Below are 18229 nucleotides of genomic sequence, written 5' to 3' on the forward strand. Positions count from 1 at the left end.
AATTCCAATCCACTCAACAAAGTGGATAGGGTCACCAGTTACACTACACTTCTTTCCACCACACTGGAAATATGGACTACAGAAAAACCTAGCACCTCCCAGCACTGCTGGGAACGGCACCCTCTTCACCATTTAGTCATGCCTTCCTTTTTCTACCCTTTCTGGGACACAAAGCACCCTAGCCTGCGGATAAGAAGTTTTGTAAATTACAATTCTTCTCTTCCCAGTTTCTGCCGGGCGCACGAAAGCAGCGTCATCGTACAATCAGCTCGGAGTTTAAGAATTGTACTTCCGAAGCCTAATGACTAGCCCTCACTTGGCCACTGCAGCTTCAGAGGCTGGAAGGCAGTAACACTGGATGCCGACGCAGGATTGGCCCGGCAAGCCCTCACGTGGCCGCTTGGGCCCAATGACCTGGGCCCACGCTTTCCAGACTGCCGCATGCGCTCACAGAGCCCGAGCTCTCCCAGCGCCCCGCCCCGGCCGCACTGTGCGCTTGCGTTAATCCTCCCATGAGGTCCCGTCCGCCAGAGTTGCGGATCCCTGTCAAGAGGAGTTTTCCAACTCGGCCACGGGACTGTGTCCTGATTGGCTTGCTCTGGAGGCGGGGACAGGACTCTTTTGAGACCAGGACCACTTCCGGAAGCGCGAGGCAGGAAGTTATCTCGTATCTCTGGAGCCCCGTGGAGAAAGTGCTACCTGCCCCACTAGTGGCGGCGAGAGCTGAAGGTTGGTCGGGAGACTGACCGTTCGGTCTCGCTGCAGTTAGGCGCCGGTTTCCATCGCAGCACCACGGCTCCCTCCTCCAGCCCCGAGCCCGGCGCGGTTGCCCGGGGGGCTCCTTCAGGCTCCTTGACGCCGCTCCAAGGGACACCTACCTGGGCATCGCCTGGGCCTCCAGTCAAGGGACTGGCACTCGACTTCAGCACTCCTGGCCGCAGTAAGAAGTCCCCTTGTCACCCCGCGCCCCGCCTCCCTACCTATACCATCGAGACCCTGGTCCAGATCAACAGCCTTGGACCTGGAACTAGACCAATCAGAGACTCTCAGCCCTGGCCCCTCTCAGTCGGGGATCTGCATCATCTCTGAGATGTCACCCACCATCTCCCACAAGGACAACAGTCGGCAGCGACGGCCAGGGACTTTCAATCATTCTCTGGATATGAAGAGTGGCCCTCTGCCGCCAGGTGCCTGGGATGACAGTCATCTGGACTTGGTAGGAGGAGAAGGGGACAGAGAAGCTCTTCTGCGGGATACTGGTGATTTCTCAAAACCCCAACGGAGCTACCGGGCTGAATTAAGCAGCATTTTTCTGTTGCTTTTTCTTTACGTGCTTCAAGGCATTCCATTGGGCCTGGCAGGAAGCATCCCACTCATTTTACAGAGCAAAAATGTTAGCTATACAGATCAGGCTTTCTTCAGTTTTGTCTTTTGGCCCTTCAGTCTCAAATTGCTCTGGGCCCCATTGGTTGATGCGGTTTACTTTAGGAACTTCGGCCGTCGCAAATCCTGGCTTGTCCCTACACAGTATATACTGGGACTTTTCATGATATATTTATCCACTCAGGTGGACAGTTTGCTCGGGAATACTGATGGCAGAACCCCCGATGTGGTTGCTCTCACTGTGACATTCTTTTTGTTTGAATTCCTGGCTGCCACTCAGGACATCGCTGTGGATGGTTGGGCGTTAACAATGTTATCTCGAGAAAACGTGGGTTATGCCTCTACTTGCAATTCAGTGGGCCAAACAGCGGGCTACTTTTTGGGCAATGTTTTGTTTTTGGCCCTTGAATCTGCCGACTTTTGTAACAAATATTTGCGGTTTCAGCCTCAACCCAGGGGAATCGTTACTCTTTCAGGTAGTGTATTTAAACTATTAAACAATTGGGTTTATTTTACGTTTATGAATCCTTTTGACAAAGTGTGTGACTTTGAAGAAAAGCTCCTTATTTAATTTACTGGAGATCTTTTTATTGGGTGATGACCCGAGGTAAGTTTTCTTTTCCACTAAAATGAGCTTCAGTCAGAATGACTGCATTGGAGTAATCATAATTAATCAGTACTCTGCAGTGAGCAAGGAGAGGCAACCCAACCAATAACATGTGGAATGACAAACAAAACTCAGGGTAGGGATCTGTGGGTTCTTACCTAATACACAGATGCATATTTTTTAAAAATCTGGCTAGTTTGAAGACTGGAATCCAGCCTGACATCTGTTGTTCATATTTTCCTTTTTTCTTTCCTTGGATGGAGATTTCTAGCTCCATGCTTTCTGGTTCATTCTATACCAAGAGTCCTCATTTAGCCCTTTGCGAAAGGGTTAATTCATTCAAACATTAACTAATTGGCTAAGTGACAGTTCTAAAGGCCTGCTATAAAGCAGAGTCCAACCCATAGGGAATGAGAGAGATGTACATTTTAGAGCAGCTCAGAGTTGCCAGTTAACTGCTTGTGGGAGTTAGGCTTCACAAATATTTGACCTTTTTGAGTTATAAGATTACATGAAGTGGATAAGTGGAATTCCAGAATGCACAACGACAGGTGAAAATACACTAAAACAAAATACAAAAATGTACAGGACAGAGCCTATGATGTTCAAAGTGCCTGCACCAGTAAACCCTGGGGACTTGGTTTGGGAAATGTTGTGACTAAATTAGTAAGATTTCCTTTAATTGCTGTAAGAAAGAGTTTGAAGTTCACCCAGTAAGAAATTGGGTGTAAGTTCTACAAACTCTCCCCGTTTACTACATTAGTAAATACATGCCTCTGTAAGGTTTTCTGAGATTTTTTTTTTTAACTTTCCTAAAAACTAGGAAACAGAAGTGAAATTACCAATATCGGGAATAACCAACATCAGGATTATTGTAGAATTTTTCTTTCTGGTAGTGATGATGAATTTACAGAGATAAACTCTCTCATCTTTCCAGTACTAGACTGAGGATTCCCAGCAGGGTGAATGTCAGGGGTAGGTGTGTGGTGAGGGAAGTGTAAGAGTTATATCATATTTGGGGAGGAAGGAGGGATTCACAACTGAATTACTCATCTTCTGAAATCTTAGACAACCCCAGTATACCCCTACCCACTGTAATGGACCCCTTTTTACCTTCTCAAACTGCTAGTGAGCCATTACTACTGATGTAATGATAAGTATACTTTTCATCAGTTGGTCTGAGGCCAAATATGGTTGAGACATCATTGCTTTGCACTAGATAGATTTGTCTCTGAATCTTCTGGGGTTCCACTCCTGCTTTTTGGATAAAGGTATGCCTAGAAATAATTTGCGAATGCATCAAATTAACACCTTGTTGCTTTTCGTGTCTTGCTTTTGATTATGTACTGGGACTGTTCATATCACCAAGAATGACTAATGAGATGGTCTGTTACTTAATGTAGGAAAGTCTCAGTAGAGAAATCAAAATTTAAGAAGCTATGGAAACTAAATTACCAACAAAATAAATTAGAACTTTCTCTTATGTATGGTATGAGTGACTGACAAAACATCATTCCGGAGGATGCAGTCCTCCCTTAAGCCACAACTGTTCCCCAATGAGGTCAAAATTGTGCTGTGGAAGTTTTATTTACATTGGTTTGTTGTTTTGAATAGCTTTGGAATTCAAAACTATGGAATTTGAACTTTGTTCTCCATGAAATTGCAAAAATTACTTTTTAATTCAGCTTTTCGTATCTGTACTGGATTGCTGTTTTTGGTTCAGACATTTTAGTTAAGGGTTGAAGAGTCCCTGCATTTTCGTTTGTCTCTTTATGACTGCACATATCACATTTATAGCCTTGTACCTTTGGAACTTAAGGTACAAGGAATTTAAAGAGCACAAATAATCATGAAGGAAATAAAATTGCTTAGGTAATGAAAGAAGAGCCAAATATTGAGGAAGATGCTTAGAAAATCAGAAAATTAAAAGTAGGCATAATTATTTTGTAAAATTCTAAAATATATTCAGTTTTTAACACCATGGTGATAGAATATAGTGAGAGAATAGTTTTTGTTATCTAGAAAGCAGTAATCTAAATAGTATATACAAAATGGTAAAGATAGGATGAGAATAGAATCTCTTAGAAACAAAACCTCGATTATGCTGAGATTGGCTTTTTAATACCTTCAAGGATCGAAGACAGTACTGAACTCAGAAGTAGGCTTTTCTTATCCTTGCCATATCTAGTTTTCAAACACTTTTAGTAACAAAAAGAGATGACTTTTTAAGCTGCAAGAACTGATTACAGTAACCCAGAAGAACAGAAATGAAAACCTAAAGTTTTATGATTTGGAAAAATCATATATTTCAATTCCTTCATTCTTATAGATGAAGAAACTGCAGCCAAGTAGCTATAGAGGTAGAGCTATACCTACAGCTTAGGTTTCCTGATTCCTTAAATCTACTAACTGTATAATGTAACATAATAAAATATAATATGTGCTGATTGGGCTTTCCTACCGGAAAGAAGTAGCACTCTGACTGCTGATGTCTAAAAATCATCAGCCCGCTCCTGGAATGTCTAATGCCCAGAAGTGACAGCTTAAAATTTTTCTGTTTTGTTATTCACTTACTTAGCATTGAGTGCCTATTTGGTGCTAGCCATGTGATGAGTGAGACTGCAAACTCTCTGCTCTCAAGGAATTTATAGTCTAGAGTGGAGGTTTGTAAACCAAAATGATGGAGAGGGTAAATGGATAATGCGATGAGTCAAGTGAGTTGGTGCAAGACTATAGGGATTGGAGGGGACAGTGATGACCTGAGAAATCCATGCTCATCTAAAGGCATGGATCTGCAACTCCAATAAATTGTCTTGTGACAATAGTCTCCCAGAATTACTAGATTGGATGAGTATTCAAGAGAAGCTGGAAATTTCTTTGTTTTTTTTTCCCCCTAATTTTAAAAACATTAATTAAACTCATTAAATATGTCTTTTGGCCAAGTCCAGCCTTTGAACTGGTAGTTGAGGCCCACTCTTTTAGAAGCACTGGTAACAATAATGAATAGAAGAAGTGATTGGGATAGGGAATGGGAAATTTGGGTTTGGGGGCAGGAAGCAGGATAGTCTGATACCAGAGGAGAGAGATAAACATATTAGAATTTATGAATCAGTTTGTTCATAGATAAGCATACAAATATAGGAGAAAAAAGAGAAAAAAGAAATGTTGCTTTGAAAAAACTGGTGCTGTAAGCGTGAAGCTAATCAAATTGGTGATGTTACTAGTAAAAACTATGTATTTGTAAAACATTTATGCTTTGAACTAGAAAGAGAGCAGGACCAATTAATTCTTAGTGACACATTTCTTTCTCTTGTTTTCTAAAGCGATATTCGTTAATATATTTTATGCGACTAGAAATGCTATTTAGAATTTGGGTAGAACTGACCCATTTTTAGATAGATCAGTTATTCTTATATAGGCTATAATATAGCCTTTATATTATAAAGGCTATATTAGCATCTTTATCTAGGCTGAAAACATTCTCCTATTCTCAAAAGAAAACTGTAGAGATGGAAAACAGATCGTAGTTGCCAGGGGTTGTGAGTGAGGGAAAAGGTACTGTAAATGGATAGCCTGAGGGAAGTTGGGGAGTGATGGAACTCTTCTGAGTCTTGATCATGGTTGTGGTAATTTGAAATTTATACATGTGTTAAAATTCATAGAACTGTACACTAAAAAATATTTAGTTTTACTGTGTAATAATTTTAAAAAGATTTCTAAAAATTAAAAAAAAAACTAATCCATTACCTTCAAAGCTAATCTCTGGGTAAAAATGATATGAAATCCTTGAGTTTAGCTCTCTTTTTGCCTTGAATGGAACAAGTTTGTAAATCTGGTGGCTTCAGTAATTACAAGCATCTATATCTCCTATTTTCGTTTATAGTGTTTCAAAAAAACACTATAAATTTGAGAAAGCAAAATGTACTTAACTAGTAAAGGAGATATTGTTCCTAGAAAATTAAAAATGAAAATTAAAAAACCCTGATTTCACCTGTTCTTTTATCTATCTATCTATCTATTTATCTATCTATCTATATCTATCTATCTATCTATCTATCTATCTATCTATCTATTTATTTATTTTTTAGACGAGGCAACCCTTGCCTAAAATCTGCAAACTCACAGATTGCAAGGACCTCGTCAGTTTACAATCCCTTATTTTTTATTTTTTACGCCTACAGCACCTGGTCTTCCTAGGTAGTCTCTCATCCAAGTACTAACCAGGCCCGATCCTGCTTAGCTTCCGAGATTCACTTGTTCTTTTAGACATAATTTTGGATAAATCTGGCATTTTGTACATGTTCTTTAATTTCATTCTTTTTTATTATTTCATATTTTTAAATTTTAAATTTATATGTTTTACATTGTACACAATATATTAGTATAGGAGATCACAAATACATAATTTACATGTGAGTGTGCATGCTAAAACATTTTTAAGGATGGAATGCATATTCAAAAAGCAAGATGTCGGTTACCTTCCACTATCTCTACTTCTTGGTTTAGTGTCACCTAAGATTCTTTTTTTTCATTCTTTTCCCTCACTTTTGAACATATTCCTCACTTGCTGAAGTCCAGTGGTTATCAATTAAAGCTACAGAATAGGTAATTTCAACATACATAAAAGATTTCCATTTTTTTATATTTTATATTTTACATTTCAGATCTACATATCTCATTCCTAGCAGTCTTAGAACATTTATATTCTTAAATTTCCCATTCATTTTTTTAAACTTTATTTTATAATAATTATAGACTCATAAGACATTGCAAAGAAATGTTTAGTGAAGTTCTATGCACCCTCCCCCCCGCCTCCTCTCCTAACATTAGATAATTATAGTATAATATCATAACCAAAAACTTCACATTGATACAATCCATTGAGTTTATTCAGAGTCACCAATTAATACATGTACTCATTTGTGTGTGTGTACGTATTTGTGTGGGTAGTTTTGTGCAATTTCATCATATGAAGCCTTGCATAACTACTCTCACCTGTGGTTATCAAAATACTCATCTATGCCATCTAACACAAGACTCCTTTGTTTTGCATTTTTATAGCTATACCCATTTCTTCCTCTCTGTCCTTAACTCCTGGCTGCCACTAATCTGTTTTCCATCTTTATAATTATGTTATTTCAGAAATGTTACCTAAATGAAATCATGCAGTATGCATTCTTTGGAGATTGGCCCTTTTCATTCAGCATAATTTCTATGAGGTTCGTTGAAGTTGTTGCGTGTAGCAATGATTTGTTCCTTTTTATTGCTGAGAAGTATTCCTTTTGTTAGACATATCACAGTTTATTTCATCATTTATTGAAGGAGATTTAGGCAGTTTCCAGGTTTTGGCAATTGCTATGTGAAAAATAAGTCTTCATTTCTCTGAGATAAATGCACAAGAATGCAAATGCTTGTTATGGTAAGTCCATTTTTAGTATTGAAAGGAACTGCCAAACTTTTTTTCTGAGGGGGTATACCCTTTTTATCTCTCTACCAGCAATCTATGTATGAGTAATCCATTTTCTCTGTATCATTGACAGCATTCAGTGTTATCATTGTTTTTTATTTTAGCTATTCTGATGTACCCTGCATCTTCATGAGATAATTTGGAATGTTCATTGTCAACTGTTTTTATAAAAGTCTGAATTCAGCTCACAAAAAGTGATTTAGGGGTCAGGATACAGTGTTTACAAAAGCTAAATGTAAGACCCTCTTCATAGCATCAGAGTAGGGGTGTGTGTGTGTGTGTGTGTGTGTGTGTGTGTGTGTGTGTGTGTGTGTGTGTGTGTTTAATTAACAAGTGATATAGGCCCAGAGTTAGCATGAGATGGGAGCACTGAATCTATTGGCCTCTCTGCCTCAGTCGTTCATCCTGAGCAGAATTTAAGCTTAGTGTTTTGGGACAACATGGCCATTAAGTAAGATAGCTGCTTAATGTGGTGCTTGATTGAAGAAACAATCTCTTCTAGCTTGGAGGAAAACCTGACATTGTTGAAGTTAATGAAAAGATATATAATCTCAAACATGGCATCTTCCTAAGATGTTAAGAAAACTAAAGCATTAGGAAGATTTCAAAACAAGCTGTATATTTACTTGATTTTTACATTGCATGCTATCTTTTAAAGAACCTAATCCCCTAATAAGATATGAGGATATTGTATTATCAGAACAGCATTTTCCAAGAGTGCTGGACAACAGCATGGGTATTTTGAACAAATCCTTAAGAGAGAGATTTGTGGAATAAAAGGTCCCTTTCTGCTAAGATTTAGCTGGTTACCCTGGGTCAGACACATAACATTTCTATTTTAGTTTCTTCCATTGTGAAAGTGGGAGCATTGGACTGGATGATGGGTGTCTAAAGTCCCTTCGGATCTTAACTTGTGAATTAGCTGTGCCAAAAGCAAGAAGGTGAAAGAAAGGCCTGACAGTTATTTAGAACAGAAACTAAAGTTTATTTTTCTGCCACAGACTAATGAAGGACTAAAGTTAATTTCCATAGTGTGAGAATTAGGGAGAAAGAGAACCTGGTCTGAGCCAAGGATGGTTTTATCAAACAATGCTTCTTAATTTTTCTATCTTTTCTAATAGTGGAAGACAGTTAGCCTAAACCACAAAGGGACTGGGGGCCTAGTCCAAACCTTGAAAGCTTGATTTTTTTTTAGCCTAATGTTTTATCTTAAAAATTCTTGGAAATTTTGCTTTCTCCATAACATTTTCTAAATCAGAATGTTTCCCTATAAGTTGAGTACAGTGAACTCTTTAGAAAAGATGCACCATGTTTATTTCTTATGGGTTTGTGTACCCTTTGACATACTACCTTAAGGGGAGAAGGAGGTAGGGAAGGGGAAGGAACATAAGTAGCCACTTTAAAGAAGTATGTTCAAGTATCTGTGTTCTTGACTTCACAGTCGGAGCTAAACTATGTACCCTTTTTCTCCGGTGTATGTGGTCAATGAAAGAGCCTATTTGCTTTAAGTGTTTGAACATCTTGGTAGTATAGTAGAAAATATTCTTGCTTTAAAATCAGATCTGAGTTTCTGGCACTTTCTGGCCTATCCTGTTTCATGTTATATAAAGTAGGAATAACAATGTTTGTCTTCAAGAGTGACTTCGAGATTTATTGCACTGTCTTGCATAATAGGCACCTAGGAGCTAACTATTATATCCTTCTTGGTTGCTTGTGAATTATTACATGCTCTTAATTTTTGCATTCATGGGAGCACTAGCTAAGATCTAGTAGCCAGTTCTGAAGACTTAGTTTGTATTATAGGCCTTGCTCAAAAATCAAGTGTATGAAACTTAGATGTCAGCTTTGACGTTTTGATTGTATATATCATAATGCTTTTGTAGATAAAATACATAAATCAAAATTAACTAAAATATTAATAAAGAAATGTTTAGATTACTTTTGGTAGTATCTTTACAGTTAGTATATCAGGCTGTGTATTTTCTAGCCTCAAAGGAGTGTTAATAAACAATAGTAAATCATCTAATGGTTGGTATTTATGGTAATTATGTTCATTAAACTTAAAGTATTTTCTGGCAGTTGCTAAGCATCTCTTTCTGAGGTATTAGCTTCATTCTTTTGTTCAAGTGAGCTACAGAAAGACTGACTTAAGGCTTTGAATGATCCATTGTTACTATTTCCTTCTTTCATGTGTAGTGTTTTATCCTCAAAGCACAAAGAAATTACAAATAATCCTATCTGCAAACAACACTGAAACCTGTTTAACTTGTTCTTATTTTTTTTTCCTTCTGGTATTAATATCAAGGTGTTTAAATTCTATATGAAGATTTTGTTCATTAAAATTGAAAATATACTAAGCAAATTTTTAAAAACTTTGCTTAGAGAACTGGATCTCTGAAAAACTTTAAATTTTCACTTAACATTTATATAAAGACTATTAATTTCTGTTGACAGTGATAATAATACAGTTTTTTTTCAGGGTTTCTTAAACAGTTGATTTAAGCCAAATGCTGAACAAAAACTTTCTGAATAAGAATAATACTGTAGATGAAATTCTGTAAACAAATCATTATCACATTTCACAAATGAAATTAAGAATGCAAAAATAAAGAACATTAGCCTCACTTGTAAGAATAGTCGTAAGTTGTTCATTCCTTTTAAACAGAGACTTCAAAAGACCATATTAACATAAATTAGAAATTATGTTGTAATGTTATTTTGCTAAACTTTTAAGCATAACTTGAATATATTAGTGCATTTTAAAATGGTTAGCTTTGTGTTTAAGTACGTTTTGTGTTTTTCTTCTGGTATCTAAAATTAAGTATAAATTTCCCATTTTGGAGAAAAGAATTCACCCCAGAATACAAATTTCCGTATATGCTTAAGAGTGTTTTAGCTTCTTTAATTTGTGTAATTTGAATAGCCCTGTTTTGGGTTAAGCTTGTGGAGACTAAATAATTAGCCAAGTTTAATAAATTCTTATTTCAGCATTACTTTTTGAAAAAAATATTTATGCAAGCAATGTGAAATAGTGGAGAGAATATGAAACCCAAATTCAGATTTAGGTTCAAGTTCTGCCTCTTGATAATTTGACCTTTGGCAAAGATTGAAATATTCTTGGCTTCTTTCCAAGTAACGCCTGCTTTGCCTGTCTCACATGTTTGCTATGAAAATCAAATGAGATAACATATTAAAAAGGAGCATTTAAATATTAAGGTGAAAATTGGTCTAAACAAATAACACTAATTCCTCCATCATCAGCGAGGTTCAAGCTGTAGTGATCACCTTCAGCTAGAACAGCGGCAGAACAAGACTGAATACCAAGAAAAAGCTCTGACAGAAGAATGCTCTACTTGTTTTTGAAAAAAGGTGATGAGGCTTTATAAACAGTGCTACATGAGTAACAAAATGAAAAGTAAACACATAGAAAAATGAGTACAATTCTAGAATGTTAGAGCTAGAAAGCATCTGGGATTTTCTAGCCAAGTCCTCTTATTTTATGGATGAGGTATCCAATAAATTTTGTAGTAGTAACCCAAGATGCATTTCTCAAGGTGGTTAAGGAGATAGAGGTTTTGTAAGTGTATAAGGCATAAAAATCACAATTTTATCACTGACTTATAATGTAACTTGAAGCATAACATCTCTAAGCCTTTTTCTTTCTAAATCGGGGCTAGTAATAACCTAATCTATTGGGTTGTAGTAAAGGAGATGATATATGTAAAGTGCTTAGCACACTTACGGCACGTGATATACACTCAATAAATGGTGCCTTTATTATTTTTTTAACTGTTACACAGAATCTTCCAGAACATTGTTCACTCCCTTTGCTTAATTTGTTCAAAATAATGGCTAATAACCCAGCTATCTTTCACTGAAACAACCCAAACAGTAATCTTTATGTGTCTCCCTGTGCACCTACAAGTATGAGGAAATTATTTCTGTATCTCAGTTTTGAAAAGGTTATTCTTAAACAGTTTTAAACATTAGGAAGTTTCAAAATAGAAGTTGGAAAATCTAATGTAAATGATCATCTATTTGTCGTCTAAGTTGTCACAATTTAATAAAGAACTAAAATGGCTTAGGTGCTTAAGCAGTATGACTGATGGATTTTATGGGATATGAATATCATCTCCCCCCAACCCCTAGCACTTTTCTTGAATAAAATGACTGGATCGACTTTTGTTTCATTCAACCCACTAAACATCTGTGACCCTTTTCTTTTTCCTTGTTAGGAATCACTGTCTATTTTGGGTCTATGTAATGTATGTTTAACAGAGCCAGGACTGTCTTGTTCATCTTATGTGTTTGGTATGCACAGTGCCTTGAACATGATAGGCATGTTAAGTGTTAACTTTTTTTAACAGGTTTTAGTTGAGGAAAAGTTGTATAGTGATTTATATAGAATCAATTAAATTATATCATTTTAAAAGTTAATTATAGATTTTAACATTTTTAATTTCAGATTTCCTTTTTTTCTGGGGAACTGTATTTTTGATAACAACAACTTTAGTTGCCCTTCTGAAAAAAGAAAACAAAGAAGTATCAGTAGAAAAAGAAGAAACCCAAGGGATCACAGATACTTACAAACTGCTTTTTGCAATTATAAAAATGCCAGCAGTTCTGACATTTTGCCTTCTGATTCTGACTGCAAAGGTAAGAGATTTATAAAGTAAATTTACCATTCCATTATAATTACCAATATCATGGAATACTTCGATTGCCTTTTCATAAGTCCCTTTCCATTACTATTAGGATTTAACAATAAAAAACAGTGATTTTGGTTTATGAAAGGTGTTTTAAAAAGGATGATGATACAAATATAATTTGAACATAAGCTACATATCTTGAGATCTTAAAGAGAATTTTGCCAATTTGAAGTAATTCTAATAAATGTAAAATTTAATGAATGATATTAATGTGTGGTATGGAAGTGAATGCCTTGAAAAATAAATAGCTCTCTACTGTTATAATGAGTATACATTTAACCTCAGAGGTAGTAAAATTATTTACTTAGGATGTGATTTCCAAGATATAGAAATGTGTGAGTATTAGAAGTCAATGTAAAAATCAATTGAACTTTTTAAGTGTTAGAATTAAATATACCATCAAATAAATGGGGATTTTGGTGATTTTTGTTTTATTTTGTATGTGTTCTGTATTAAGATGTCCTAATTTTATAGTTATAAAACATTTTAAGACATCTTAAAAGAAAGGTAGATATACTTCTTTATAGTGAGCTATTGCTAGTGTTGGAATTAATATTCCTAAAATCTAAAATCAGTTATAGGAGTTTCATATTATATATTTAAACATGTCTATATAAACACTTTACAGCTATCTTTTGACAAGCCTGAAGTAAAAATTGTAGCCTCAATGTTTTGAAATAATGAATTTTTCTTCCTCTGATGATAGAGTGGGTTAAATTTTAAGGAAACATTAGGAAGGTTTAAATTTAAGGGACTTCAAGTTCAACTTTAGAAAATGCTGGAAGGTTCAAGGAAGGTAATATTATCTAATTACATAATTTAGAGATAACCTTTGGTAACATTTTTGGTATATTTCCCCAGTCCCCATTCCCCTCTATATGTGCATATATATGTGCACATGGGTATACATAAAATTATATATATATAAATATAACTAATAAGTTAGTTATACTCAATAAATTAGTATTAATAATATATATTTATATGCACACAAATACTTTAAAGTGTAATTAGATCACACTGTATATAATTTTTATCTTGTTTTTTGTCTTATTCTATATTCCTATATCATTAAATGATATTTGAAAATACTTTTTAATAGTATAATTTTTAATAGTATATAATTGTCACAGTATAAATTTTCAATTTGCTCAATCATTTCTCTGTTGCTTACTTTTTTTGATTATAAAAATGCACTAATGAATATTTTTGTGCATAAGACTTTTTTGATGTTCTGAATATTTCCTTCTAAAAGATTCTTTTTTAAAAGATTTTCATTATAATACAGCTAACATACAAACAATATTGTATTAGTTTCAAGTGTATGACATAGTTATTCAGTATTTATATACCTAAAGAAGTCATCACCATGATAAGGGTAACCATCTGACACCATACAACATTATCACAATATTATTGCTTATATTCCCCCATTACTTATTTGTTTTATACTGGAAGTTTGAACCTCTTATTTCTCTTGTCTTTCTCCCCCTTTTTTGATTTTTCAAATAGTTGATAGTCCATATTATTTTATATTAGTTTCAAGTGCACAGCTTAGTGATCAGACATTTATATAATTTACAAAGTGATCCCCCGGCTAGTTTAGTATCCACCTAGCACTATACATAGCTATTACCATGTTATTAACTACATTCCCTATGCTTTACTTTACATCCCCATGACTATTTCATAATTACCAGTTTGTCCTTCTAATCCCAACCATCAGCTTGTTCCCCGCATCTATAAGTCTGTTTTTGTTTTATTTTGTTCTTTAGATTCTACATGTAAGCGAGATTATATGGTATTTGTCCTTTTCTGTCTGACTTATTTTACTTAGCATAATACCTTCCAGGCCTATCCATGTTGCCACAAATGGTAATATTCTGTTCTTTTTATGGCTGAGTAGTATTCCATTGTATATATGTACCTCCTCTTCTTTATGCAGTCATTTATTGATGGGCAGTTAGGTTGCTTCCATAGCTTGGCTATAGTAAATAATGCTGAAATGAACATAGGGGTGCATATATCTTTTTTGAATTAGTGTTTTGGATTTTTTTCAGATAAATACCCAGAAGTGGAATTGCTGGGTCATATGATACTTCTATTTTTAATTTTTAAAATTTTCTGTATCGGCTGCACCAATTTGCACTCCTAGCAACAGTGCACGAAGGTTCCCATTTCTCCACATCTTTGCCAATACTTGTTGTTGATTTATTGATGATAGCCATTCTTGTAGGTGTAAGATGATATCTCATTGTGGTTTTAATTTGCATTTCTCTGATGATTAGTGATGTTGAGCATCTTTTCATATATTTATTGGTCATCTGTATGTTCTCTTTGGAGAAATGTCTATTCAGGTCCTCTGCCCATTTTTTAATTAGGTTGTTAGTTTTTTTGGTGTTAAGTTGCATGAGTTCTATATGAATTTTGGATATTAACCCTTTTTGGATGTATCATGGGCAAATATCTTCTCTCATTTAGTAGGATGTCTTTCTATTTTATTGAAATATCACAGAAGTAATATTGTGACATCTTCAAGGGAATTACATCAGGAGCCATATCATGTCCCTTTATTCCATTAACTGTTGTTAACTTTGATTACTCTGTTAACCCATTATAAAGTTACTTTTCTTTTGTAATTAAAAACTAGTTTATGGGGAGATACTTTGATACTATCTAAATATCTTATCTCAAACTTTTTATTCACTACTTTTAGCATCGTTACTTTTTTTGGTTTTTAAGAATTAATCTAGCTGTACTTTTTCTTCCTCCTCATTTTATTCAACCTCTCAGATATATTTTCTCAGAATTACTTTGAAATGTTAGATGACTTTTGGAAATTTTAATATAGATATAGTCGGTCAGAAATCATAAAAAATGTGTATATGTGTGGCAGTGATGCTTCATTTTAACAGATTTGGAGTCAATTAAAGCCTTTTCTTTTATTCTTTAAACATACAAATCAGTAAGTTTGGATTTGGACCCCGTTTATTATGAGATTGAACTTTTTGAAATGGAAATTTAGTTGTAACTAGAGCTATCTATAGTTCCTAAGAGTGCTGAATTTTCAATTGTTTTCACTGACTGTTGTTAGTAGCTCATAGGGTAAAATGTACTTTTGTAACTTGAATGTTGTGCCAGATATAATAATATGATGTTTATTTATAACTGGCATAGGTCAATAAAGAGATTGAGGTTCTTGAAGAACTGACATATGCTTGGAGGAAAATATTTCACAAATCACGAATTAAAATATTTTTTTTGTTTTTATATTGCAGATTGGGTTTTCAGCAGCAGATGCAGTAACAGGACTGAAATTGGTAGAAGAAGGAGTGCCCAAAGAACATTTAGCCTTATTGGCAGTTCCAATGGTTCCCTTACAGATAATATTGCCTCTGATTATCAGCAAATACACTGCAGGTCCCCAGCCACTAAACATATTTTACAAAGCCATGCCTTACAGGTAAAAACAAAATAAAACCTTATTAAATAAGAAAGGTTAAATGAGGAACATTCATAAATATCACAAATATCTGTGTGTAGAGTATATATGGAAAAAGGCTTGAAAAGCATCTTTAACTTCAATATCATTTATATGCACTTTTAGCTCTTTTTAACCTCCTAACAGGTCTTAGATAAAGGCTTCTTTCATAGGATAGACACAGATTTTTGTTTCTGTTGTTTTTTTAACCTAAAATAGAAGTCAACTCTGTGTTTCTTTCTTTTTCCATAGATTATTGCTTGGATTAGAGTATGCTGTACTGGTTTGGTGGACTCCTAAAGTAGAATATCAAGGGGGATTCCCTATATATTACTATATCATAGTGCTACTGAGTTACGCATTACACCAGGTAAGCTTGTGGTGGTTTTCTCAGGAAGTAAACTGTTCTTTGGAAAATAAGACATATTTTTGTGGTTGCCTTAAAGTAATGATAATAAGATTTAAACGTGACTGACAGTGAAGAAATTATTGACAGTGAACTTTAAATCTTGTAACTTTTGATTTAATGAGTTCTATTTGTGGAAAGAGAGTTCATTCACTTCACTTTTTGTTTGTTCATTCAACAAGTATTTTTCGCATTTCAGAATTTATTCCAAAGCTAATAATTCTACCTTTGCTAAGTATTCCTCAGTCCATCCCTAGACTTGGATTCTTTCTTCTATTCCTGATATTGTTTCTCTCTGTACTGAGAAATAATGTGGGCTACTGGGTTAGAGGTCCCAGGTGTTTGGTTTAGATCCTGTATTGAAAGTTATGACTTTTTGTGGTTTTGGAAGCTGTGTATTAATCTGCTTTTTAAAACAATTTATGTATTAAATATGTTTGTAATCCATAAAAGAAGTGATCCCCACTTTGCCCTAGCCTGACGTAAGTTGTAGAATGGAGTTTTGTTCTGGGGGCAAGTGATTCAAGTAAATGGCAGATGCCCAGCAGTAACCTTTGGGCTGCAACTGCAGTTATTGCTAATGTATATTTCAGAGTTACTTTGGATTTTTCTACGGAACCTAGCTTAAATTTCAAAAAATTTGAAAGTTATATTTACCTTCTGCTCACTTTGTTTTTAACTGAAACTCAAAAATATGCCCACCAAGTAATCTCAATAATTTTTTGCATACAATTATATCATTTAGAAGAACTCCATAGTGGATCAGGTTAGACTAAGTGCTTGTAAATCATTGAGGCAAGGGTGTCAAATACATTTTTCTCCTGTTTTGCACATACTTAGTTAATACTAGGCACAAAATAAAAGTTAAAAGAAGTGCTTTAGCTTAGTAAATGGTTCACTATCTGTGTAAGTAAAAGAAAACTGTGATGTAGTAGTCCAAAAATCATTTGTTTGTTTTTGGATTTCACTAGAGAATTTCCCAAAGTGTAGTCATTGAATCTCAGACAACCAGATGCTTTGTGAGAAAAAATGTACAAGGCCAAGTACATTTGAGAAATGATACATGACATAATCCCTCTTTATGTAGCATCTTAATCATTCTTCCAATGAATTTTAAGTGGATACCTATTCCATGCCAGAAACCATTCTAAGTACTAAAATATAATAGTGATAAAATCATGCCCAAATCCCTGCCCTTAATGAATATATTTCCTAAAGGCTTTCAGAAGGCATACAGTGAAAGGGACCTGTTTAATTTTGTGTCACTTAGTGTTTCTCAGTCTTATTTGATATTGGAACATCCCATGGAACAGTATTTGAAGGAATGCTGTTTTGTAAACATGGTTTGTTTCCATGTTCTTAAATGGAGGGTTAATTCTTGTCTCTAAGCACTTTTGCCTTTAAGGAGATTTTTCTCTTCAGTTTGTCACATAAATTTTGAAATATTTTTCTTCTATATATGTAGAAGAAAATAATATATGTAAATAATTATAGAGTCATATCCCCTTGAATATATTTGAGTGCTTACGTGTATTATATATCCATATCCATATACATATATATATATAAATAGGTATACACACATATATGGTATATTTAGGTACAGTATAAATACGGGGTTTTGCTTTATTGCTATATGCATCATTCAAGACCATCTCATCTGTTATTTTCTCATTTGAGCCTTCCTTGACTACTTATGGTAGAATTAATCTCTCATTTATTTAGGCCCCCATAGCACAATGAGTATACTTCTATTTAGAATACTTACTGTTTCATCATAATAATTTATTCCCTATTTTCTCAGCCTAGAATAAATCTTGAAAGGCAGAGAGATTCTTCTTAGTGTTCTTTATATTGCCATCATCTGGCTTAAAGCCTGGCCAATAAGAAGTATTCAATAAATGTTTGTTGACTTGAGTTTAATAAGAGTCATGAAAATTAATTTTCAGATGTATTATTTCAATTTTCTTAATTCAGACTATAGCTTTTTATAGTCTAATCATACTACAGATGTTTTACATTTTCCTTGTAGGTTACATTGTACAGCATGTATGTTTCTGTAATGGCTTTCAATGCAAAGGTTAGTGATCCACTTATTGGAGGAACCTATATGACCCTTTTAAATACGGTGTCCAACCTGGGAGGAAACTGGCCTTCGACAGTAGCTCTTTGGCTA

General features: G+C 34.8%; 1 protein-coding gene across 1 annotated transcript in view; it reads left to right on the forward strand.

Annotated features, from left to right (window-relative positions):
• The first annotated feature begins 502 nt into the window (after positions 1-502).
• SLC33A1 (solute carrier family 33 member 1) overlaps positions 503-18229 on the forward strand; it is a 20586-nt gene continuing 2859 nt past the window's right edge. Inside the window, exons 1-5 of the mRNA XM_015586479.2 lie at positions 503-1859; positions 11923-12113; positions 15445-15629; positions 15900-16017; positions 18086-18225. Of these exons, the coding sequence (XP_015441965.1) occupies positions 1091-1859; positions 11923-12113; positions 15445-15629; positions 15900-16017; positions 18086-18225 (1403 nt within the window). The 5' untranslated portion in view covers positions 503-1090. The remainder of the gene's footprint in view (positions 1860-11922; positions 12114-15444; positions 15630-15899; positions 16018-18085; positions 18226-18229) is intronic.

This window comes from Pteropus alecto, unplaced genomic scaffold (genome assembly GCF_000325575.1).
Source record: "Pteropus alecto unplaced genomic scaffold, ASM32557v1 scaffold81, whole genome shotgun sequence".
In the NCBI taxonomy this organism is placed as follows: Eukaryota; Metazoa; Chordata; class Mammalia; order Chiroptera; family Pteropodidae; genus Pteropus; species Pteropus alecto.